Source organism: Rhamphochromis longiceps, linkage group LG11 (genome assembly GCF_057381845.1).
Source record: "Rhamphochromis longiceps isolate RC_006_pf linkage group LG11, R_longiceps_female_GT1.1, whole genome shotgun sequence".
NCBI lineage: Eukaryota > Metazoa > Chordata > Actinopteri > Cichliformes > Cichlidae > Rhamphochromis > Rhamphochromis longiceps.
Genome location: NC_140567.1, coordinates 21493704 through 21520282, shown reverse-complemented (window position 1 = coordinate 21520282; position 26579 = coordinate 21493704). Strand labels below are relative to the sequence as shown.

The window sequence follows — 26579 nt, the reverse complement described above, 5'->3', positions numbered from 1 at the left end:
ATGTAGCTTGCCATCACCAGTGTGTGAATGGCTTTTGGGGTCCTTAGGGACTAGGGACTATACAAATACAGGCCATTTCCCATAATTGCCACTGTATAAGATCACACTGCTGATAAAAGTTACTCTATTAAAGGATTACTTTTTTCTCAAACTACCACCCTACCGAGACTTCACCATTCAGAGAATCATACCTCAAAGAACATTGAGGAAAAAGACAACTACTGCAGTTTCCTTCCAGCTTTCTCCTAAGCACTCCTTTCACCCCTTAACAGTGTTCGATGTACAGCAGTGCATAGTAATTTTACACCTGTATGTACCGCCAGTGGCTCCTGTCATTAAATTCAAGACCCTGTTGTCTGAGGCTCTGAAGTAATCAAATATTAATACCTCCAGGCAGTGGTATAAATCTGTAATCAAGATGATGATGATGATGTCTGTGACACTCACCACTTAGCTCTTCTTTCAGCTCCTTTATCAAGATTAGAACGATCGTGTGATGCATTCAGAAAAGCAAATTTACTTCCATCCTTGGATGATGGGTTAATGCTTCACTTCACCTGCATCCCAAATTACAGTGAGAGTCATATACATCATGTATTTTCCAAAATAACCTCAAATCTTACTCTCCTATTTCTTTTACCAGTTTATTTTTAATGGTTACTATTTAATGTGTGTTTGGATGATAGCAAGGTAAAAGCAGAAACTGCAAAGATATAATAATACATCCAGACACAGTCATTAATACTCATACACTTCAATCTTTAGTCACAGACATTTACCAAACCAGGGTTTAAGGACTGATAGTCATGATGATCAGGCTCACTGCCTACCTGGCTAAATATTCAGTGTAAGACAGTGAGAGTTTATTTTAGTTTTTTATTTTATCCAAGGGCACAAAACCAGATCACATTCTCACTTTCTCTCCATGTGCTAGTAGATTAGTCATCCATAGGTGTGAGGACAGGGCTGTGAACCTGCATTTTGTCAGGTTGACAGAGAGTTAAACATGAAGTCTGGGACAAATCATAAAGTTTCTCAAGTGTGACATTTGGTTAAACAATCATCACGGGTGATTAGACTGTAGATAAGACAGGGGACTTTGGATATGTGAGGCAATCCCTTCAAAACAAAAATAAACAGGTATAATTTTTTCTTTAAGGACTTGGTAGGAAATTGTACAAGGCTAGTTTGGTTCCTGTCTTTAAGGATATTATTGTTTCTGTAGAGACTCCACAAGTAAGTTCACGTTTTCCTCTTGTGCTTGTTGTCATGAGGGATACATGTAGTTGTTTACAGAATAATTTAAAAAATCTCCTCATTCCCGTTAAACAAGGAAGGCAGGAGACTTTACTTTTTTGCTGCAGATGGCTGCACCAATGTAAGAAATGCAAAAAATGTCAACATCTGTTACGAATCATCGGTGTTCAGAATGATATAAACCACACCTTCCAGATCCTCTTACCCACAGATTGATGCACCATCTCTATAACAGCCTTCATTCACAAAGATATTATATACTGTAACGGTCTGTCTTCTGTTTACCCACATGTGCAGACATATATATTTACTCCATGTTTTTCTCTGAGTATTTCTCTAAAATGTTCCCGTGCCCTTGCTCCATGCACTTCTTTCCATTCTGTTCTTACCCTGCTCGTTCTAACAGGTTGATCCATGGCGCTTCTCTCGGCATCCGTTATTCCGGATCTTTTCTAGCTAGCCTGACAAGTTATGAGTGATGATGATTCTCCTGCCAGGAAACCAGGAGACCTAAACCTGTCCCATTCTGCAAGACTGATGGATGCTTGAACCAGGACTAGTTATCAAGAGACAGCCCGAGTTTTACATTTGAATGTGATTTTTAGTCAGACCAGTGTATTTACTTCCTGTATTTAGGTTATGGATAAAAAATATAAGATATGCTAAATGCTGCACATTACAGGAGACATGATGACAATAATTAAGCATCCATCAATTTGAGTACATTACATTACATGAGTTTTTCAAAGTTTGTAATGTAATTGTTGCTTGTAAATACATTTAAAGCAATCTAATCATGTCTTTATACATTTATCAACACATTTAAGAAATGTCTACAAAATACAGTAGATGTGTCTAACACACACATGTGCGTGTGCATATCCACACAAATTTTCACACATTTTTAAAAAATCCAGTGAAGAAAAACAGCAAACAATATTTAGCCTCTAATTTTCCTTCATACAAGTTCACCAATATTTTTTTATTTCGATTGTAGTAAAGTGCAGATGAGCCAAATTTATATGTATCTTACACTATGTCTCTTTGCATGCCCTTAGTTCATTTTTCTGAAACATCTGCCTTTCCTGATTGGCCACTCAGCTCAAACAAAGGGTTTGAACAGCAGATGTATGTAACTCTTGTGCTTGAGAGGACTATGTTAAAGATACTCCTTCTGTTTGACATCATGGAGAGCCAAGTCTGAAGCCTGAGCTTTTGGTTCACAGGAATGACTTCAAACACTGACTAAGCTTTTGAAACTTTGGCCATGTTTGATATAAGAATCCATCACTGCGCACTCTGTTTATATGAAAGAAAGTCACAAAATCAGAAAGAAAAACCCCTAGAAAATGCACAACATTTGTTACAGAATATGTTTTATGTGTGCATGCTTGTGCTTTACACTGGTGTGTGTGTGCATAGTGTATATGGGCACATGCATGTTCCCGGGAATGTAAACACATTTTAAGACTTCCTGTCCGGGGATGAAACTGAAGAGAGCTTTAGAGAGTGAGGGAGGAAGGTATTAAGCCCGAGCCGCTGAATGAAGAGAGAGACTAAAAATGATGGAAAAAGAAGGAGAAATAGGAAAAGAGAAAAATAAGAACACACTGACACAGGTGAGATTTACAAACACAGATGGAGAGGCCAATAGACAGGAGGGTGTTTGAAAAATTTGGAGATATTCAGAATGGGCAAGTACATCTCGTTCACAGATTTACGCACAAAACAGAAATGGAATTCTACCTGATGATGAACTGCTTAACGCAGAAAGACGACTTCCAGAAACGGGGATGAAGATACAAAGTTGCAAAGGTCACTGAAAGCTGAAGTATCCTTGGACAACGATGAAGGAATTTTGGATTAGGATTTAAAGACACCCCAGTTTCATCATAGTTGACTTCAGAGTTACTCATTTGACTGATCTCCTTTTTCTCAGCAGGTATGTCATATAAAATTTCTATTTTATTAAAAAATTGAAAACTTAATGAAGTGTTTCACCAAGTTAGATTTTTGTGAACTGTTTCTTAATCAGGGTGTGCTGAAACACCAACGGCAAGCTTTTAGTCCAATCGCGAGTACATATGTCTCTAAAATCAGAGTTGTCTTGAAGGGTTTAAGTAAAACTAGGAAAAAACATAATATATCACTGTCACACTCCATAATTTTGCCTTATTTGTTTTCTTGAATGCTGTCTTTTAGATGATCAGTAGCACACACACACACAAACACACACACATAAAGCCAGACTCCCACGCTGCTAGGATTTATTTGCACAGTGTTATTTTGGATCTTCCTCTGAGCCCTCTCTTTTCCTCCCAGTATCATTTTACAGTTATTGCATCATGACTGTCTTTGATTTCGGAAGAAGAGGAGCAACAATAAAATGGAAACAGCGATGCATTAGATTACATCTGGGTTGCCAAATGTTGCGGTATTACAGTACAGTTACACTAGGCAGTATTTACAGTTTATAGCAGATAGAGAGTGCGAGCCCTACTGTAAATTTTATTTTAAATTAATAGCATTTTAATTTTCCTATCATAAATCTTTACTTGATGGCCCATGATGGCAATAGAAGAACAAACATGAGCTCGTCGTGCTGTTAGGGTTGCCTAAGGATTCCAATCATGTTATAGCTGTATCACATGTATTAACTCTTACATGCTTTATTTGACATTTGACATCAGTAAAAATATCCTAAATGTCATTCGTTTAGCCTGAAAAGTGATGACTTGAGAGGGTCAGTCAATTTATACGATTGCAGGTGCTACTAGATTTTGTACATTGAGGCTGTTTCAGGTTAATTTTGAGCCGCGTCTGTTGAGATGCATTCTAGATCCACTCGTGTGAGTCAAATCACAGAAAATTGTGGATTTAGGGAATCTTGAAACTATGTGTGTATTTTCTATGGGATAGTGGTGACAGAGTTCGAGGGTGACCTTGACACTGTGTTCCCACCACAGCTGCCCAGGTTCCCACAGAGGTAGGCACTTGCTGGTCTGGAAATAGTAAAAACAAACAAACATAGAAGTGATCATATGTATGATGCACATAAAGAACAGAGGTCAGATGGTGCCTTGATACAGACACAAGATGTGCAAGAGCGAGAAGCAACAATGTAACTAAATAATCTAAAAATGAAGACAGTAGAATCCCTGTATTCTGAACTTCTGAGATTAAATTAGGTGACAGCTAAATTAGATTAAAATAGAACTCAGAAGAGGAATAGGGAGTGGGTAGATCAGTGCTAGGTGATATCTTATTGCTGTTTTGGATACACAGACTAGTTTGCAGTTATACAATAAGCAGTAGACATGATGTTTAATGGTTATAATGTATAATAAATCCCAACAGTTCCAGCGTGATCTCGCCATTTTTACTTTCAATAAAATATATTTAAACAATTATAGCTGCAATGTTTTTATTATTTAGATTAAACAGGGCATGATGTTGTGTGATAGTAGAGGTTTTTTTTACAAAACCCAAAAATATACACTTTCTCATGCTCTGTGAAATATTATTTAATTTAATATTGTCTCATAGGCTATTTATAAAGTTTAAAGCATTTCATTTGGATCCTGTGAAGACACGGTTTATGAACAGTGTGTAAGGGCAAACTAAATGCAACTGGCTGTAGTTACGGGTGTCACAGGAAAATGTCTGACTACATTTCTAAGAGTGAAATTTAAGTGGAAAAACTTTGACAAACTGAAAAGAAAAATTCTCAAAGAATGTTTGGGAACAGTTTTTAAGTAACTCTTAAATGCACAAGTTATTAGAAATAAAGAAGAAATGACAACAGGGCTAACTTTTTTGCCATTCTGCTGAAACTTACACATAGTTCATGGGTTGCTTAGGATGAATAACATTCATATTTGTGCATATATCATAAAAGAGAGAGAAAGAAGCAAGTGCCTAAATAAAAACTTTCCTCAGAGTGCTCCACTATAACGCTTGTAAGCACTGTTAATAATGATGAACTAGGTCAAATAAGCTGACTAATATCAGAGGGTGTCACTGTGAAAACACTCATTTATTTCCTTCAGTGCTCTTAATGTTGTGTGGCTAGACTGCTCCGGTTCATGTAGCTGAATCACATTATTCATGCCTCACCCTCAGTTGAGCATGTTATTCCCATTAGCATGAATAGACTACATTTTTCATCAGCCGGATGATTATTTTGCTAAGAGATTTGTTGTAAGCAAGGAGCACAAAACACAAACTCCGGGCATCACATACACTGGGCTTCTTAAACCTTCCCAGTGTGGCACTCACAGGAGCAATTAAACTGCATTTGTCATGGAAGACAAAGGATGCAGGAGTGAAATCCAGCTCATTTATGCGAAACATCACGCGACTTTGGCCTTTTTTAGTGCTTTAAATGCCAGTAGATTCTCCATGAGATTGATTCTGTAACCTTTTTCTTCTCCTTCACAGTCTTCATCTCAACACGCTACTGCTGTCCTGTTGGCTTTAGGTGTAAAATCCTCAGATCACTTTTAGTAAAAGTCACTTAAAGTAAAATAATTAAAGTAAATAAACATACACACACCAGCTCAAACAGGGGCTAATTAATGTAGCCATGAAATGACTCTCTTACTATAGATCTAAGCTTTTGTGAGCTATTTAAATGGAAAAGAAAACAAATGATCTATCTCTTTTTTATTATGATTAAATGAAAAGGTCCCTGGATGTCCAGAGTAATGACATGTTGTTTCTGTACTTTGTGAGAGGGTTATATCTTGGCCAATAAGAGCAAAAGTATTTATTTTTTATTTATAATAATAGCTGGAATGAGAATTAATCCTAGCCCCTCAGGGAGTATTGCTGTAGTGATAAATAAATATAGTTACATTATAAATATATGGGTTCAACAAGCCAGATATTGGTTTAAAATAGCCATGCCAGTGTATCTGTGACAACAGCAACAGCCAGTATGAGGTCAGAGACAGAGAGAGTGAGCATCAGAGAAAAGGAGGACAGTGTGTGTCCCTATGTTTCTCTGTAGATGCTGAAGTCAAACATAGAAAAGAGGAAGTAACATAGTACAGCAAGGCAGGCCTTTAGAGATGATGTAACTGTAAAACTGCAGGTTTCTGTTTAAACATGAAAACTAATGCAACTAATGCGTGGATCTGTCAGTAAATGTGGTGTATATATCTCTCTATAAAACTTGTATTATTCTCTCTGACAGTTTCCACTTTATCATCCGTGTCATCCTCACAATCCTCATCAGCATCATTAAGGCGGCTTATCACCTCATCGCACATCATCATGATGATGAACATTAATGGTACAGAGTCCTGGCTTTTCATCAACACTTCCTTTAATACACCTCAAATATCGGGTCCAGCAAACACAAGTGGTATGGAAAGATATCTTCAAAGACTGGCACATTTAGATGAGGGGCTCTACAATGACTTCTATGGCCTTTGGATTGCACTGGTGGTCATAAACTCCCTTATTTTCCTGGTAAGGTGTTTTGACGAAGGCTTTTTAATGTTGCACATAATTTCTATGTTGAAATTTAGTACCTCTTACTAATTTTCCTCGCATCTATCTTTTAACTCTTTTGGTTTTTCAGGTGGGCATGGTGCTCAACATAGTTGCACTTTATGTTTTCTGTTTCCGCACCAAGCAAAAGACCACCTCAGTCATCTACACCATCAACCTGGCCGTGAGTGACCTCTTGGTGAATCTCTCTCTACCGACTCGCATCCTGCTCTACTACAGTGGAGGAGCTTGTATCACCTGCTCATATCTGCACATCTTCAGCTACTTTGTCAACATGTACTGCAGTATCCTGTTTCTAACCTGCATATGCGTCGACCGGTACCTTGCCATTGTGCAGGTGAGTGTCGTCTGTAGCTTGGTTACACAGTCGTGCTTTTGAAAATGCTAGACACTTACAAGGCTGCACATTCTGCTATGTCTTTGTAGGCTGAAGCCTCTCGTCGCTGGAGGAACTCCAGTGTGGCCAAATGTGTTTGCATTTCTGTATGGCTGTTTGCCATTGTGGTTACCTACTCCTTTCTTTCCACCGCTTTTCAGCACACAGGCTGCTGTCTCTCAAAGCTCCTCTTTCTCACCATCACTGAGTTCTTTCTACCACTTGTCATCATTGTGGTCTTCACTTTGCGCATTATGTGGGCCTTAACAGACCGTCGTCTGATGCAACAGAGCAGGTAGGTAGAACTAATATTACACTGACAGATGGCGGGAAAGAAAACTAAAGTTGTTTTTCTTGTATTGAAGAAAATAAAGTGCATCCACAAAATATTCAGAGGAAATCACACACTGGCTCTGAATACTTATATACATGTTATGTTTTTGTTTTTTGTTTTAAATTTGCAAGAATTTCAAGCAAACCTTTTTCACATTGTCATTATGGGGCATTGTGTGCAGAATCTCGAGTGAAATGTAAATAAATCGATTTTGGAATAAGGTTGTAACATGACAAAATGTGGAACAAGTGAAGCGCTCTGAATACTTTTAGGATGCACTGCATTAACTGTTTACATGGATTCTCTCCAGTTATTCCAGCTTCACCGTACAGTCCTAAGATGTGCAGGGGGTTTGTTAAATGTTGATTCTGAACTGAAATTGGGTTTGAATGTGAGCCTCTTTGTTCCATGTGTGTATGTGAGCCGTCTGTCTGTCTTTGACTCACTGACACATAGGATAGTTTATATCCCATAAAAATATGCAGATAATGGTATCTTTAACTTTATTTTCTCAGGGATAGGAGAAGGAAAGCTGTCCAGCTGTTGACAACTGTGCTGATCATCTTCACAGTCTGTTTCACACCCTTTCATGTTAGACAGGTGAGCAACAAGTATTTGAACAAGTAAAAGGCCAAGTAGTATTAATGATTGTATTCTCCCTTATGAAACTGTGGATGCTTTCAACTTTATCCTCTAAAAGGATTACAAATGAACAAATGTGAGGCAGAAAACCAGCCTTTGCTTGAACTGCTCATAAATTATGTCCATGCTTGGGTGAACCTTGACCCTGCATTGTGGGTCACCGGTAGGTTCAGGACAATTTTGATTAGACAATATTACCAGGTGATAAAGCAACAAAAGAAAAATCTCTCTATATATATAACATAAATATATAGACAAAAATACATGTACAATATTTCAAACCAATATTGACATGTATTAAAAAGACAGAAAGTTTATGTATACACACACATACAGTATACACACAGTACACAGTCCTCCATTTTCAGCAGCTCAAATATAATTGGACAACTTCCTGATAAATAATTTTATGGTCAGATGAAGCCTGTTTCCTCACTAACACTCTCCAGGAGGTTCATGTATCATTGTCAGAGTCTGCAATCAATGTAAACACAAAGGGTTTACAGCAAGGTGCAAATCCACTGGTTAAACTTAAGGACAGGAAGGGCAGATTAGACTTTGTCAGAAACCATCTAAAAGAGCCTGAACAGTGCAGGAAAAGATTATTTGGACAGATGACACAAAGATTAACTTGTACCTGAATTGTGGGAAGAGAAAAGTATGGAGAAGCAAAGAAAAAGCTCATGATCCAAAGCATACCACGTTATACGTCAAACATGGTTGGAGCCAGTGATATCGCATGGGCATGTATGGCTGCCAGTATAACAGGGTCATTAGTATTTATTGATGATGCAACTGCTAACAGAAGCAGCACCAAACACTTCATGGTGACAAAAACCTTACTGCAGAAGCAACCAGAGCGTTTCCCAAGACAAAGAAATCGGACAATGTTCAATGCCCAAGTCAGTCAACCCAGTAGAGCAGGCTTTTCAGTTACCAAAGACAAAACTGAATTCAGAAAGATCCACAAACAGACAGCTACTGAAGATGACTGCAGTAAAGTCCTGGCAGAGGAGAAAACTGAGCATTTGGATATAAATGGCTTCTAGATTTCAGGCAGTCATTGACTGCAAAGTTAACATAAAATACTAAACTAAAATACAATAGAATGTTATTTTAAAAAAGCTGAATACAAAAGTAGGGAAAATAGTAAGGATCTCAAAGTTATAATTTTAATAAAATACAACAAAGATAAAAACAGTAAACAGTGAAACACAATAAACATATTAATGAAATGAACGTTTTTGTTTGACTTAATGAGAAAAATGTATTTGCTTTTATGGGAACATTTGGCATTGCCTGTTTGTGCTGCAGGTGGTGGTATACTTCTACCCTGACATGCCTCACCATGTGATAGTGTACCATCTAACTGTCACCCTCAGCAGTTTGAATAGCTGTATGGATCCTGTTGTCTACTGTTTTGTTACAAATAATTTCCAGGTAAGACTGAAGCACTTTTCCTATTCTCTTCCTCCATGTTCTTTAACTTAACTTGACATTTTTCTTCTTTTCTCCACATCCACCTGTCCCTTCAGGTGTGATATGCCCATCATCATTTTTTTACTCATTGATTCTCCAAATAATTTACTTCTCCTGCTGTCTCCAGGCCACTATGAGACATCTTTTCCGCCGCGCAGAGCCCAAGCAGACCAGTGGTGACATTGTCAGTATGCAGCACAGCTCTAAAGCCTCAGCAGGGACGGACAACGCCATGACTAATAATGTTATATTGATGACCAAGATTCTCAGATCACTGCAGAGCAGCAACACAGGAAAGGACCGCACACTGTAAAATATTTTACAAAGGGTGCATAAAACTATAAGTTATAGGGATGGCACAGTTAAAGTTCTGAGTTCTGCAACTTGCTGACCAGCAGAACTCAACACAGACACTCAGTGCTGCCATTGTTTTTTTCAATGATGAGCGCCAACACAATAACATGCAGATATTCACATGTATATGATATGATATTCACACCAAGAAACATTGCCATCACTCTGGACTGACTTTTCATTTGTCAATGTCTATAGACACTTGGTCAATTTAGCCAACTGCCCTCTGGATATTATTAGAAACTACACAAGAAAATGTCTCAATAAAATGGTAAATATTCCAGTGTTGTCTGTTTTCCTTTTATTTCTGCCATTCAATTTGGCAGAAATAAGATGCATATTCATCAGTGGCGCGGTGTCACTCTTACAGAAAGGTGAGACTCTTTAACAAGACGAAGTGGACCAGATTAAAACAGTGTGCTCGCAGCCTCTTGCTGGACTCTTCCTGGCTGAAAAATTGTAAAATGTTATTCTTTCTATAGTTTTCATTTAAATACACTGCTAAACAAAATGTGTTTGGCCTCTGACATTTTTCCCTCCTTATCTTTTCTGGCTGTTTTTTTTTTCATCAGTTTTGCATGTGACTAGACTCAGTGTCATTGCTGGTAGCATACGACAATACCTGGACCCTACAGAGGTTGCACGGGTAGTCCAATCCTCCAGGATGCCAGAAGGTTTGCTGTGTCTTCCAGCAGAGACTCAAGAGCATGGAGTAGATTCTAGGAGACAGACAGTTACATTAGAAGAGCTGGAAAGTGTTTTAAAAAGTATTTAACCCATCAGCAGAACTGGTATCTGCTCCTTTGTGCAAAAAGCAGATATCAGGAAGAAGACTGCCAGAGCCCTACAAAATGACCACTAGCAGGCGTCCAGTATGAATGTCTCTGACCAATCATTCACAGACAAACTTAATGAGGGTAGCTTTACTCAGTGGGCCCTGTGCTTACTGTCAGGACATTGGAGCCTAATTGATGTTTACTGTATAATATCAAAATTTGCCACTGCGGCCCTGAACTTTTCGTGCAGGGTCACCTTGAGGATTAACCCTGAGGCATGAAAGGTTCTCGAAAAGCCATGGAGAACGTTATACTGGCTTTAACATTGTTCAGCACGACTGGTTTGGGGATGGGTCAGGGATGAAAAGGCTTATGGAGGGATGCACAGACCTCTACAGGCTAGGTTACCCACCCTGACTGATATTTGGTATCAAAATGAAATCTTACGCTCACCTGACTTAAATTCAATGGAACGCCTCTGGGATATTATGTCCATCCAAGTTGTCCTGTCCTGTCGAGTAGCTCAGTGATGCCTTCGTCCAGATCTGGGAGGAGATCCTCCAAGGCACCATAAGTTTCCTCATCCTTGTTAGGCATGCATGCAAACAGGCCATACATAAAGCCATACAACATACTGAGTAACATTTGAAATTGTTGCAATGAAATTTCTGAAAAACGGACTAGGCTGCTATATCATTTTTTCAATTTGGTTTTCAGGGCGTCTTTAAATTCAGTTCTCTGTTGGTTGATCGTTTTCATTTCTGTCAAACAATGTGGGATCCTTTCTTTCCTAACACATTACCCAGTCCACATCAGTACAGGCAAACTTTTGAGCAGTGTCGTTACCATTTATAGAACTATTAGTTTAGCAAATGAAGCAATAAAACACTTAGAAAATACCTGACTGCCCATTAAACTGTATCAATGGAAAACTGTACATTAGGTGTGTCAAAAGTAAAAGTACTCATCCTGCACCAAAAAAATTCCCCATCAGTGATATATGGATCAGTATTGCTGCTCCTGATATTTAAGGTGGAGCTCATTTTAAACACTTGTTCTCTTGACTGTTCACTTTATAGGTTGACAAAGTGGATCATCTGCCTCCATCTCACCCTATATCTAACATCCTCTTCTGTCTGCATTTCCTCCTTCACTACATCCACGAAACTCTTCTGATGTCTTCCTCTTTTCCTCCTGCTGGCAGCTCCATTTTCAGCATTGTTTGTCCAGTATATCCATCATTTCTGCCCGCCATGTGTCCAAATCATCTCAGCCTTGCCTCTCTAACTTTGTCCCCAAACAGCTCAACTTGTGCTGTTCCTCTGATACATACTAATTTCTAATCCCATGCAATCTTTAACCAGCTCAGAAACTGAGATGTGAATTTAAAAAGTATATTAAATACGTTTTCTCTTCTTGTCTTTCTTTAATAGTGAGGGCATTTTCCTCCTCAATCCCCAAACAAGTAATATAATCAGAACATATTAGAGAATAATAACTACTGATGTACACCAGGGAGCAGCATTGCCTATTCTTTGAAAAAACCAATGGAGAACGAGCCCGAAGGAAACTTCAGCGCATTGGAAACCGCTTGGACGAATGATTCTGTGAATGTAAGCACAGGGTTGTTTGTTTGTTTATGTATTTATTTATTTTTTACAACAGAGTATAATATTATGCGATTTTTAAATAGCCTGAAGAACTGATGGCTTCTAATTAATCAATCTTCAGAGCCTGTTTTTGAAGCTCTAGATCGCAATAAATGTATATTGGAGCAGGGAGGAAATTAACCGAATTAATGGTCAAGTTAGTCAAAGTCAATGATTTAGGAACAACATATAGGAACATATATAGAGCTATAGGACCAAGTTCTAGGAAGAGTCGAAAGCGTGCTAGCTAATAAACAAAAGAGTAAATGAATTAATGAATTATGAATAAATAAATAAATATCCTCCATTATGACTTTGTGAATTGTCTTTTTTTTCCAGTTCTTGAGGTCCATTATTGTTGACATATTTTCATTTCTTTATGTTATCAATCCATGCAATTTTCCATGCAGTTGGTTCCACTTATATCATGCTAGCTAGTTGCCCTTTCACCGTCGTCCATAGGTGAGGCGTTCGCTGACGTCACGAAGGTTTTCTGATGGCCACGCCCCGCTGTGTTAATGTGGAAACCATTGAAATTGGTGAGTGTAGTAAACCCTATGGTCACCCAGTTAGCTTGCAAAGGTTTTGCAAACCTAAAGAAGTGAGAGTTTTTTTTTTCTTCTTCTTATTTTTTTTTTTGTGCTAACACGTCATAGAAGTTTTCCACAACGCGGAACTGGCTGAGCTTTACCACAGCGCTGTAAAATCTCAGGTACGTTACACGTTCCTGTCTGTCATGAAAGTGGGTTTCTCCGCTATTAACTCGCTAACGTAAGCTGCTTAATATCAGCCAAGCCTAGCTTGCTAAGGTAACTTTTTGCGTCAGTCAAAGTCAGGTTAACGGTAATGCGCCTGAATTCTGGTGTTTTTCCTCTCAGTCCAGACGAGAATACACTTTTATCGCTGTGCGCCTTATTCGCATAAAACGGCAAATAATTTTTAATATATTAATTTATTATTTATAGACTGGCAGGTAGTTCAGGTGAGGCAAAACATGTCATAACTGGTCCAACGAGCCCCTCGGACCTTCACGTGTACACACAGTCCTGTGAGAATTCAGCTCACACACCTTGATGAAGTTTAAAAAAAAGTTACCTTTCTACATTAATTTGTTCGGATTACTAACTAAACACAAAAACACTTTGATCTGTCTCTTTGTGAAAATGACAGAAAACTGCACAAAGCTCTCATTAAACATCAACTTATACATGATCTAAGCTTTTTTTTCATATTGCTCAACTCAGAAGAGCCAGGCAGAAAATGAATAAGTAAAGAATAGAAGAATGGTCTTTGCCATGCTCTCTTGTAAGGTATGTGTCAATAGGATCTGCTTGCTTTCTGCTCCACTTACGCAACAGCAATAGTGGTGTAATAATGGTTTATTTTTTAATGTGGCTCTTGTCTATGAGTCTGATTTTGCTATTATGACTTCAAGGTTCTAGATAGTGGCGATGTCACTGGATTTAACAGAGCAATCTTGGGTTAATTCAGTCTAATTTTTTTGATCGTTTGGCCCTTTATTTGAGTCTATGATGCTTATACTTATTGTAAATTATTTGTTATGTCTTACGGCTTAATTTATACAAACCCATTATGGGGTGAACCTCTCAAACCCTAGACTAAGGGAATCAGGTGTCTCTGTTCGAACTCTTAGGCCTTTTGTTGGCAGTGTCTGGTTCCACTTATTCCCCTTGAAAAGAGAGTTGTAAGATAAGAAAATTAAATCCTAAGGGCACTGATCTCTTCCAGGATGATGATAGATATGAGAGTGCTAGGAGTCTATGACCTTCACTGTCACCAGATCTGAACCAAACTGGATACCTGTGCATTGGTATGGGTTGATCTGATTGACCACTCTCTCCATCAACATCATCTTATCATTAAGGGAGGTATTATCTCTTTGAGTAGTGGCTCTGGGAGTTATACAATTAATATAATGTATTGTATTCTAATTTTTGCTACATAACTTTTGTTTTGTCCACTTCCTGCTGTGACAAAACAAATTTCCCATGTGTGGGACTAATAAAGGTTATCTTATCTTATAAGGAGGGAATAAAGCAATTCTGGGGGAAGATGTTGCTACAGCACCCTTCTAGGACAGTGGTGTATTTTGTTTTGTTTTTTCATTCACACTAGAATTTACTTGCAGAAATAACAGTTCATTAAAAAAATCTACTTAATAATAATAAGACTTCTGTATCAGCATTTGGAGACTGAACAGATTTTCTGGAAAATGCACTAACAGGTTTCCCTGTTTAAATCAAGGCAAAGCTACATCCTGTGTTGTCATAGCTTTAGCTTTTTGCACAGCTGGTATCTGTTTTTCTTGTTTGTTTTGTTTTTGCAGGTTAATTTGTAACATTATTAGTAGGAGTTTACTGAGAAATCTCAAGATATTTTAACCCGGACTTGCCTGACTAGCACTAACTTTCTTAGTTGGACTTGCCCAAACTTCATGCACACAGCCACTTCTATTCAGGAGTTCACTGCAGGTCACCACCACAAACATCTGCTGGAGACCATAAAACACTTATCACCCCACCTCGCCTCTCTTACACTCTTCCCTACCCATCACCATTAAATACTTTTGGAGATGTGCTAAAACTGTGATTGTTCTCGCCTCTGTGTTTCTTTTGCTTTGACCTTAGTAGTGACTTGTTAGTCTTCTGAAATAGCTTTATCTTCTCATGAGCTATAAAAAATCAAGGTGAAAACTATGCCTATTACACTTTTTGACAGTGATAAGATGGTAAGATTGTGCTTGCATTTATAGGAAAAACTGTGGCACAAAGACATATATACTGATCTATAACAGCCACAACAAATGGTTCCCCTGAAGTCAAACCAGACTGAAATGGAGATGGCAGCTGAGGGTGGAGATGCTTCTCGTCTTCCAGAGATCAGAAGACCCAAAGAAGAAGAAGCATATGACAGTGAGAGTGAGACAGACATGGACGAGGAAGGCAGAGGAGTACGAATCCCTCTGCATCGCTGGGTAATGCACGGGACAGTGATGTTTGGACGTGAGTTTTGCTATGCCATGGAAACCGCTCTGGTAACACCAGTTCTGCTGCAAATAGGTAGGAGACACAACACAGTTTTTTCCTTATCCACTAGTTAGTTATCTTAGTGACACATTTGTGGCAGCATTCTCCTAATCACTGTCAAAAAACTTGAAGATTGGTTGCAGTGTAGCAGCGATTATGCTGTGTTTGGTTCACTATCTATATAACAATAGCTGGATTTGATTTGCAGTGAAGCTAACCACTGTTATCCAAACCAGATGCACATCAGTCTGTGGTTGTGGTAGTAGTCAGGTAACAGTGGTGACTTTGTGGAATTTGATTGTTGTCACAATTCATTGGTTTCAGGGCTGCTCTTCTGTATCATGTAGCCCGTGTCTCTACTCAAGCGGGGAGCTTTGTGGTTTGATGTCAAGTTAGCAACCATAACAGACCTGGAACAAAAGCATTTTTTACTGGTTAGGTATGAGAAGAATGTTTAACACAGCACATTTCACTTTTCTGCTCCATTAACAACATGATAAGACTGACTGATTCTAATTAACGTGTCTGATTGGGTAGTTATTTTTTCATATGCCAATAAAGTTTATTGCTAAACCTGTTGAATGTAAATGATCTACCAAGTAATATTGGTTATAGATGACAACGGATTATTGACATAGGATTTTTTTTAAAGTTATTGAACTGAATCAGCCTCACTTATTTTTTGGAATGGATACGTTTTAAGCTAATTACATTAGAAAAGGAGAAATCTTTATGCTTTTTCTTTGCTTTTTAAAGCTTCAGGACTTGCAAACGATTGTGTTAAGACTGAAAGACACTGCTGAGCTGGTGAAACATCAGGATTTGTTTTGTCTTACCACTCATACTCTTGCTTACTTTGCCATAGCCAACACCTTTAAAACAAACATTCAGCAAGTGCAGTGCAGTTCATTTTATGCTGGGACAGGTTGTAATTTTGAACTTACCTTTGATTATTGCCAAATAAATGCATCCATAGCTTGTTGAAATCCCAGGGTTCTTGACTGAACATGTGTTTAGAAAACTGTTTGACATTGCCTTTAAGCACAGTAAATGTGTTTTATTAACTTGTTGCAGATACACAACTTTGTTCATGTTTCTTTGTTCACAGTGCACAAGGTATGTTTGTAACCTAAAACTCAAGTGAAGTATAGACACGATTTTTCTTGTCTCATGGGTTTATCATGCTTTTACTTACCGTATGTGTATTCTTTAGCTCAGACAAACATTTAGAGTTTTCTTCCCCATGTACTTGTATTGGACACACAGAGACACACTCATGTATAACTACTTCATTAGTGAAAAGTGTATAAAGCATCTCTGAGCTTTGCTGCATAAGTCTGTTGAAGAGGAAATAAGCAGTAATGGAAAAGACAGATGGAGAGAGAGATATTTTTCATGCTGTGAGAAAGTTATATTCGCTTTTGTTGACTTAAGGGAGAAGGAAGGCAGGAACAGAGCATAATGTTCCCTTGAGAATTATCCAGCTCAGTCAGCCTGCTGACATAATTCATCAGATTTTAAACCTAAAAGTCCACTTCTTTTAGAGTTGATGTACACTAAAAATGGAAATGCCTCTCCGGTTTGGAAATGGGTAAAAACAACTGAAGAGTAGTGTTTTGAGATTTGCAGACATGCTGTAACATAGTTTTGTCTTCGACATGCACAACTACAGGTTTCACCACTTTCCTGTTTGTAGCATATTTTTGACTGTGTTGATGTAACTGGCCGCCATATTACCAAAAATGCTTCTGCTAAGTTAAAAACCACTGATAATGGAAAAGCACTAGTGGTTCTTCAGCTGTGGAATGCAAGTCATGTGATATTATTAAAACATGGGAAAACTTGCCCTTTGTGTATTGAAATCATAATGAAAACGTTCTGTGCCTGTTCCTGCATCTAAATTTGGCTTAACTTTGACTTAACTTATTCAAAACAGAGCCTGGTAGATAAGTAACTTATTACAAAACAATCATCAGCTTTTTGTCAGCATTTTTATTTTATTTTAGTGAAAGCTAAAAACTGGTTTGCAAACGAGTCAAAATACAAATATCTAATGCAAAAGAGTCAAAATACAAATATCTAATGCAAAAGAGTCAAAATACAAATATCTAATGCCAAAGCCTGATAGATCTCAATATTTAAAAGAATAGACAATGGACAAATACTGCCTTGCATCAAAATAAAAATAACAGATAAAGGTATTAAATTCTGCAGAGTATGTTTTATTCCCACCACCACCTAAATAAAATGACAAATATGAGACATTTACTTACATTTGGTTGTAATACATTAAGTATTAAGTTTTGTGGCCTGTCAGAAAACAAAAACACTTGCTCTTAGATCAGATCAGATCAGATTGCTGTTTTGCAATTTGTCTTTAAAGCTCTCTGTGGCTTTGCTCCAGGTTACATTTCAGATCTCCTTAGCCTGCACCTAACCACTCCAACTCTGCGTCCTCCAGTCAAATACTTATGTGGGTCCCATGCTCCCATTTAAAATCTAAAGGTGACAGGGCTTTCTCTGTTGCTGCTCCAAGACTCTGCAAGTCTTCCCTCTTTTATATAGTTCTCCTTCTCATTGGAAATCTTCAACTCAACTTGAAGACCTACCTATTTTCACAGGCTTTTAGATCACTTGGAAACACACAGTCTATTCCGTCTCATTTATTTTGTTTTTTTATGTTATTTGATGATGTATGCGTGTGTGTGTGTTAGTGTGTGTGTGTGTGTGTATATATATATATATATATATATATATATATATATATATATATATATATATATATATATATATATATATATATATACACACACTTCACTATGCTGTGGTTGTTTTTTAATTCTTATATTAGCTTTAGTGTAATTGAAAATACTTGAATGAATCAATTGTGTTTATTTTCCAGGTCTTCCTGAAAAGTATTACAGTTTAACCTGGTTTCTCAGTCCTATCCTGGGTCTCCTCTTCACACCTCTGATTGGCACAGCCAGTGACTGCTGTAGCCTGCGATGGGGCAGGAGAAGACCGTTCATTCTGGGTCTTTGTGTAGGTGTACTGCTGGGAGTGGCACTGTTTTTAAATGGTTCATTAATAGGTGAGTGCAAGGCTTCAAGGGAGATAATCTGCTAACAAATCATAAAAAATGCAGTTCAGCAAATCCGGTCTGTGTATATTTTGTGGTATTCTCTTCAGGCCTTTCCGTCGGCGACACTCCCAATAAGCATACTATCGGCATCGTTCTTACTGTGCTGGGCGTGGTGGTGCTGGACTTCTGCGCTGATGCCTCAGAGGGACCAATCAGAGCTTATCTGCTGGATGTTGCAGACACAGATGAGCAAGATATTGCGCTGAACATTCATGCATTCTCTGCTGGTAAGTCTATGTAGATTTTTGGAGGTTTCGTTCTCAACATTCACAAGACTGTGAACCAGGAATTCATTCAGCGGGGATCAGACTGTCAACATTCTTAGATATCTGGACACCAACACACAGTTCACCACGCATACTACAGCTACTTCGTCCTCTTTCCCAGAATGAAATTTAAGTTGAAGGCTCACCTCTTTGACACAGTGGAGGAAAGACATGGACCGTGTAATTTGAATGTTCACATGGATGCAGAAAGCGAATGTTCTGAATATTATCAAATCTGAATACATGCATAATGTTAGGATTACAGTTGCACAACCCTCCATACATATTTACAAATAATAATGCTACACTAATCCCCTTATACCTGTCTCTTTAGGGCTTGGTGGAGCAATAGGATACATGCTTGGAGGTCTAGACTGGACTGGCACAGCTCTGGGCCAAGCATTTCAATCACAGGAGCAGGTTCTCTTCATGTTTGCAGCCATCGTCTTTATTATCTCTGTCACACTGCACATGTTCAGTATCCCTGAGCAGCCCTTCAGTCCATCAAACCAGGTTAAAGACACAGAAAATGGGGATTCTACTGGCCAGGTATCTTTGAAGCCAGCTGGCCGCACACTGGATGTAATTACAGAAGAGGATGCTTCTGCTCGAGCTCGATCCAGAGACGACCCTGAATCAGATCCTAAGGAAGTGGAAATTGACTTTCTTGCTGTGGAGCCAGTAAGGAGTAAAAGTGATTCAGTCTTAGCCATGCCAGATGCTACAATTGAGTTAGATGCAGACCTTGACCCAGACACACAAAATTTCTTGCCAGAGACACACTTTCAACCTGAAATGCAAGAAGAGCTTGAAGATGTTTTCAAACTATCAGATTCCAGTGCTGAAGCCCCACCTTCTTTCGGACCACAACCCCCTCCTGATGGGATGGCCGACGTGACGCCTATAAGTTCAGTTTTATCTGAACTTAAAGATTCAGCAAATGGTCATCCGTCCTTCCAGCAGACCAACTGGGGCTCAGAGGATTCCCAGTTGAAACTGGTAAAATGGCTGCTGTGATCAAATATGGTTTTTGTTTGTTTTTTAGCTTATGGTAACTTTGAGACAAACAGTGTTCCTTCAGTAATTTGTACCACACTGCCTCTCTCTTCTGTCCTAGCAGGCCAAACCTGCCAATGGTTCTGAGTTCCCCAGTGTTATGAAAACCCATGGCACCAAGCCGGGAAACCATACATCCAGTACACGGCCAGGCAGACCCACCTACTACAGACAAGTATGGTTTAATTTATTGTTTAATCTTTAATTGACAACATAGGTTATTTTGCAGATGTATAAAAACTGATTTTGGTGGGTTTTTTCTCTTCAGCCCTCATTTACCTTTTCATATTATGGTCGAGTTGGAGCACAACGGCATCGAATGCGACACACAGGACATTTCACCCCTCGGCCAATCACCACGTCCCAAAGTTTGAATGATTTAAGCATCATCCAGCGGCATACAGACAGACGACGGTTGCAGCTTTCAGCCAGCAGTGTGTCATCTGAGGGCTCAAGCAGTGAGGGAGGAACAGACAAGGGTGGGAGTGTACGGCTGCTGTGGTTGTCCATGTTGAAGGTGAATTTCTTCTTCATTCTCCTACTACAGCACTGGATTATGTCAACAGAGATGATTGATGTTCCAGTAATAAATACTGCCTGTATTACTTTCACTCTAGATGCCCAGTCAGCTCTGGAGATTATGTGTGTGTCACCTGCTCACATGGTTCTCCATTATAGCTGAAGCTGTGTTTTATACAGATTTCATGGGGCAGGTTATTTTCCAAGGAGACCCCAAGGTATACACACAAGCACACACATACAGATACCTTCCAAATCCCATCTGTATTGTTGTTGAAGCACTACCTGACATCATTTGTTATTTTGTATTCCTTGGAAACCACACAGTAGTGCAGTGGACTTAGCACATTTTACAATTTATGAGTATGAGGCACTAAAATGTCAGTGGAAGTCAAATCGTCAGTGTTTCTACTTTTTTTCTTTTTTCTTTAAGGCACCAGCCAATTCCACAGAGCTACAAAATTATCACAAAGGAGTACAGATGGGCTGCTGGGGACTGGTGGTTTATGCTGCTACTGCTGCTGTCTGCTCTGGTAAAACTCAAACGGCTTCATTTTTTTATAGAACTATTCAGCTAACTACTCAGTGAATGACAGTTTTTCTCCACCCAGCCATCCTTCAGAAGTATCTGGATCATTTTGATCTCAGCATTAGGGTCATCTACATTCTTGGGACTCTGGGATTCTCAGTAGGTGAGCTGACTTATTAGAATAGTTGAAATATGAGTATAAATGTTGTTAGCCTCTGTAAAGTTACTTACGGATTGGATTCCCTCTCATCTTAGGTACTGCAGTCATGGCAATCATCCCTAATGTTTATGTTGCGATGGTGATGATCAGTACCATGGGCATCATCTCCATGAGTATCTCCTACTGTCCCTATGCATTACTTGGCCAGTACCATGAAATAAAAGAGGTATGATCACACTTATGTTCCTGGTGCATACTAAAACCATTATGGTCAAGTCTGAGGTTGTTTGACCAAATGTGCTGTAATTCAGTTCAATTCAGTTTTATTTATATAGTGTCAAATCACAAAAATTAAAAACAATCCTTATATTTAAAATTATGTTAATATCCCCAATTACTTTTGAAAATGATTGATGTGTCTATAAATGGCTCCAGTTTTTATAGTTTCTAAACAGTTAATGCAATAATTCAATTAAACCACTTTAATTAATTACTATTTGTTTTGAGCCTCTTCCCCATTTATTCAATTAGAAACATCGGTCGTTTCAGTATAGTTACAGTCTTTCCTGTCATGCTTCTTTTCTCAGTACATTAACCACAGCCCAGAAAACACTCGAAGAGGTTTTGGGATTGATTGCGCTATTTTAACCTGCCAGGTAAGTACTGTACCAAATTAAGCTGACCCTGATGCATAAATTCAGGTTACACTGAGCAAAATGAGAAACGTTCAAAAGTGAAACGGCATGTTTAGGTTTTTGTAAATAGTCTGGTTACAGTATTTCCTCTTTCAGGTTTACATCAGCCAGATTTTGGTTGCATCAGCACTTGGATCTGTGGTAGAGGCAGTTGGCAGTGTGCGTGTCATTCCCATTGTGGCCTCTGGAGGTTCTTTCCTTGGCTTTCTTGCAGCTTGTTTCCTTCTCATTTATCCTGATTTGGAGCCCAGCAGCTCAGAGCAGGACGAGGATTCGGTGGGTTTTCCTGGAGTAGAAGACCAGAATGCAGAAAATACCAGTGAGCAGACACAGGCTCTGCTGAAACTCACAAACACAGATACAGAAACGGAGAGTTTGAATAAGATGGAAAACCACTCTTCTACCTGAGCATGACCATACAAAGACTTGCTTAGGATTATGCTCATCAAGCAGAAATCACAGGATGTGAGGTTTTTACCAAATGCATCTACCTGATTTACAGATTTTACATTCTGGACCTTTCTGAAGGAAAGATCAGAAAAAGAAAAAAAAGACATGGCGGAAAGTTAGGTCCATATTAAGATATCAAGGTGGAGCTGAGCTGGAACAATTATTTGCTTTGTGTACTAACAGAAATAAGTATTTCAGTTTTGATATGTTTCATTTGTCGTACTACCTCAGCTCTAATGCAAATAAATTTCCAGCTGCTTAGATTTAAAGAAGCCATTAGAATACCAAAAGACAAATGACAGCTATCTGTTGTGACTGTTGAAAGTAAATTAGATGGTACTACTGAAACAAACTTTATTGAAAAATGGATTTAAGAAGCACACAGGGCACTTTCTGTCTCTCTTCTGAATGCTGATGCTGCAGAGTAAAGTAATGTCTGACACTTTACATCATAGAAGCTGTTCTATAACTGCTTAATAGACAATCACGATGCTGTAAAAATTATGTGTATTCCTGCATTACCTGCAGGCTAAATACAGATGCAGAAAACATTTTCCAATTTCTTGCTGAAGTGCCTTGAGATATTAATGTTGCTGGCTTTAATGCAATGGGATTCTGTCATTTAGACATAGGTCACTTTAGCTCACTCAGTATTTTGTCATGTGTGCATAAGGTTTGTTGCATTTGTGAAAACTGTTGTTGTCAGTATTGTCTCTGGCAGATAATTGGAATTCTCTTTGGGCATCTGAGAGGTTCCATAATGCATAATGTGTGTCTGTTGTTGACCACACAGAGACTTTCAGAGTTGTGGAGACTTTTTTGTGTTTACTTGAACGAAAGCATTTTTTTTAGTCGCACCATTGAGATTTTATCCTCAGTTTTTCAATTCTGCAAACGAAATCTAGGCTGTTTTGAACTTGAGTAAGTTCATGAAAATCAGGTTCTGTGGCAGAGTTAAAAATGTGAAGGAAAGCAGACAAGTGATCATTGCTGAAAGAGGTTGTTTATCTTTATTTGTTAAATGTCAGGACTGAGAATGTTTGTAAAAAACATCTCTTTATGTGTGGAAGGCTATCCTCTTTGAAGAATAAAAGAATAAAAATCCAGCAGTCACACTGACTTCAAGTGAAAGTGTAACAAAGTGAGTCAGCGCTCTTACCCTGATGAAGTTAGCTATTTTAGCCGAAACATCAACAGCATAGTTAATTTTTAGCAGTGACTTACACAACACCTTCTGGTGTATTTAATAGTGCAAAAAATGCCAATTTCAGTTCTAGGTTCATTTCTCTCACTTTATACTGTATCTGATTCAAAAGTCAGATGTTTTTTCCTTTCAGATTTGGACAGCCATCGCTTTTAACACCTGCCAGTTTGTCCCAATTTAGCCCCCAGCTTATCAATTCATGCAGTTACCTCCGTGAACAAGTAACTCCCTGTCACAGTCCCTTTCATAGAGTGCATTTCTGCCAGCTCCTTTGTAATCTCACACTCTTTTGTTATCCCACGTACAAAGATGAGAAACTGGGCTGTGTTGCGGACCTAACAGCGCTCATCCCGAACTGAAGTGAAAAGTTAAAATTGTCTGGCTAAAGCCTCACATTTTTCACAGTGTCCTTGATCTGTCTTGTTACTATTTGCATATTTTCAAATACTTCTTTTATCTCAGGGCTAATTAGCCAGGCAGAGTCCACCAAATACTCTTTGATAAACTCCTCATCTGAGAACATCCTACTAGTGATGGGTAGACGAGGCCTCGTGAAGCGTTTCAGCACATTCCCCAAACTGTATCGATACTATGTCGACACAGTGTTGTTGTTTTGCTCCATACTGACACCTGCTGGACCTTAAATATCATTGCAGGCAACTTACTTGAGACTCACAACAGACACTGATTCAATGACCTACTCATACTTGTATACTCTGTAAGGTATTGTACTTTCCATGGAATCATTTTATATCTTTTACATTTCAAATATTGTAGGCATCTTTAAAATATATTGTGAATGACATTAAGTGAAAATTAAAATGAAAGTATTGTGAATGTAATATTACCCATTTAAATGTAATTGACTCAGCGTTTATTATAAATTTCTATTCAGAAAAATACGTTTATCCAATGTTTTTCCATTCAGTCTATTGCGTTTTTTTGACACCATTTCCCCAGCTTTGGAAAACACACGCTCACGGGGCACAGATGAAACTGGGGTACACAAAAACTGTAAAGCCAGGTGGAAAAGGTTCGGATAAGACGTCTTCCTATTCCCCCAGTACGTTAAAGGATCCTCTGATCTTGGACTGTTTCTCTCTGCCAAGTAGCTGGACCTCAGTGATGGAGTCCGCTGTTGCATTGTTGGTTTGTCTGCCAACTTCTTCATCGAGCTGCAGGTTTTCTGAAATAATAAAAAATGCATGGCCATTTTCGTTTTTGTCATCTACCCCAAATTAGTACACATTAGCATCAAAATAAATGTAAGAATAAGCTGATAATACTGAACTTGTCTGGAACAGGTGACTGCTCTGATGAAGGTCCAGGCTGTGGCTCAGATGCTGTGCGGGACTGCAGCACACTCCATTTTCAGGCGACTGACTGCCTCACTACACTTGGAGGAACTACGAAATCCGAGTGTTTTAAATCTGGGGTCTAAAAGGGTTGATAGGGTCAACACACTTAATGACTCCAGGTTAGAAGCAGTGTCTGTGACATGATGCCTAAGTTGGTCATGGAGATGGGTGGCTGTTTGTGTGCGTAGATGTAAAGAGTTCCGGTCAAGTGCACAATAAAGCATTTTCATCATCGGGATGATCTTTGATCCTGAAACTCTCCTCAGACAACTCCACTGTGGCCTGATGGAAAGGGGCCAGCACAAGAAGTGCTTCCCTTATGATGTTACACTCATCAGCCGTAAGTGGAGTTAAATCTGTTGAAGAGAAGCAACAGATACCCAGACTGGTTCTTTCTCATCATGTAGCCGTGACAGCATCTGATATGTGCTGTTCCAATGTGTTGGTACCTCGTTGATAAGTTTCAAGATGGGCCGTCCCATCTGCTGCTGCACTTTGGCAAGCTTTTCTTTGGCTGTAGTGCTGGATCTGAAGAATGATACGATTTGTCTAGATTTGTCTCTTATGGATGAAAGTTCAGGGATTTGATCACATGATTTCTTGACTAATAAATTTATTTTGTGTGCAATGCAAACTGAATGTCGACTTTGGAGAGTTCTTGTTGCTGCAATCATGTTTGGTGCTGTCGGTCAGTGGACACCTTACCTTATTTGTGATGGCCCAGTCATCCATCATGCCTGTTTTGAATTGGGCCAAATTGTCTGCAGTGTGACTTTGTGGAAAGTGTTTCACACCCAACACAGATGTACACAACTGCATATTCTCATTAATGTAGTGACAGGTAAGAGCCAAGTAAGCCTCCATGTTCAAAGAGGTCCACATGTCAGCTGTTATACTCACTGCCACAGCTTGCTTTACTTCCATTTTCACTCGTTCGAGTTTCTCCGCATGTTTTTTGGCTATCAATTCCTTGATGGTCTGAAGATGAAACAAAATTAAATCAGTATGCAGTACTTAACATCAGCTACCTGATGAGACGTTGTCTATACAAACCTTTCTGGTTGGCAAAACGTATGATGGATCACCTGAACCAGCCCCCTGAACCCCTCACTCTCCACAATACTAAGGGGTTGGCAGGCCTTTATAATAAAATTCAGGACTGCCTGGCCCAGAACAGTCTTCCTAGATGCTTGATTTCAAAATAATAAAACATATTAATTAATAAAAAAAATTATGATAAAGCTGCTCAATGTCTATATAAGCCTACCTGTGTTTGTCTCTTCCTTTTCATGTTTGGCTCTGTAATGCCTAAACATTGAGGAGGTGCTTTTGTTTGTGTAAGAAAGCTCCGCAGAACAGATGCGACATTTAACCTGCATAAAATGAAAAACATAATTTACACTGCAGGTCACACTGTTGTTTTTCCTATTCTGATAGATTACACTGAAACAAAGACAGACAAACAGTTAAAATATCGAAATGATCCCACACAGCAGAAACGTTTCTTTTTCTTTCCTTTCGGGCTCCATTTTGTTATATAGAGATATGTATTTTTTTTTTTTTTTATCTTTGCGAGAGTAATTTTTTTTCTTTTTTTTGGGGGGGGGGGGGGGGGGGGGGACCTCATTCCGTTGACAGATGCGGACAGGATGCTGAAAAAAGGAAACTTACTATTTATCGAAAATCATAAATTTTCCGTGAAAAGTCAGACACGTAGATATCTCCTGAGCGGTTAATCCACTCAGATAGGGCTCTTTGTAATGGGTGTA

At 38.8% G+C, this 26579-nt stretch overlaps 2 protein-coding genes and 1 pseudogene across 4 annotated transcripts; 2 read left to right on the top strand and 1 right to left on the bottom strand.

The window, feature by feature from the left end:
- Nucleotides 1–6534: 6534 nt before the first annotated feature.
- LOC146659030 (G protein-coupled receptor 20-like) lies at nucleotides 6535–9918 on the top strand. Its single transcript, XM_085421817.1, has 6 exons — nucleotides 6535–6732; nucleotides 6845–7111; nucleotides 7201–7445; nucleotides 8000–8084; nucleotides 9441–9566; nucleotides 9733–9918. The coding sequence occupies exons 1-6, from the start codon at nucleotides 6535–6537 to the stop codon at nucleotides 9916–9918; spliced, it is 1107 nt and encodes a 368-aa protein (XP_085277943.1).
- A 2979-nt stretch (nucleotides 9919–12897) lies between these two features.
- LOC146659029 (polyamine-transporter SLC45A4-like) lies at nucleotides 12898–24319 on the top strand. 3 transcript variants are annotated; one of them, XM_085422841.1, is made up of 13 exons: nucleotides 12898–13096; nucleotides 15158–15464; nucleotides 18334–18522; nucleotides 18621–18800; nucleotides 19174–19838; nucleotides 19960–20070; nucleotides 20164–20412; nucleotides 20513–20632; nucleotides 20848–20947; nucleotides 21011–21106; nucleotides 21199–21329; nucleotides 21691–21759; nucleotides 21895–24319. In XM_085422841.1, exons 2-13 carry the CDS (start codon nucleotides 15209–15211, stop codon nucleotides 22204–22206), a joined length of 2478 nt encoding a protein of 825 aa, XP_085278967.1. In that variant the 5' UTR covers nucleotides 12898–13096; nucleotides 15158–15208; the 3' UTR covers nucleotides 22207–24319. The 3 variants fall into 3 exon arrangements, with proteins under 3 accessions (XP_085278967.1, XP_085278968.1, XP_085278966.1); XM_085422842.1 differs by having other exon boundaries at nucleotides 19957–20070; nucleotides 21026–21106; XM_085422840.1 differs by having other exon boundaries at nucleotides 19957–20070.
- A 469-nt stretch (nucleotides 24320–24788) lies between these two features.
- Nucleotides 24789–25335, bottom strand: LOC146659028 (zinc finger BED domain-containing protein 4-like; annotated as a pseudogene).
- Between the last annotated feature and the right edge of the window lie 1244 nt (nucleotides 25336–26579).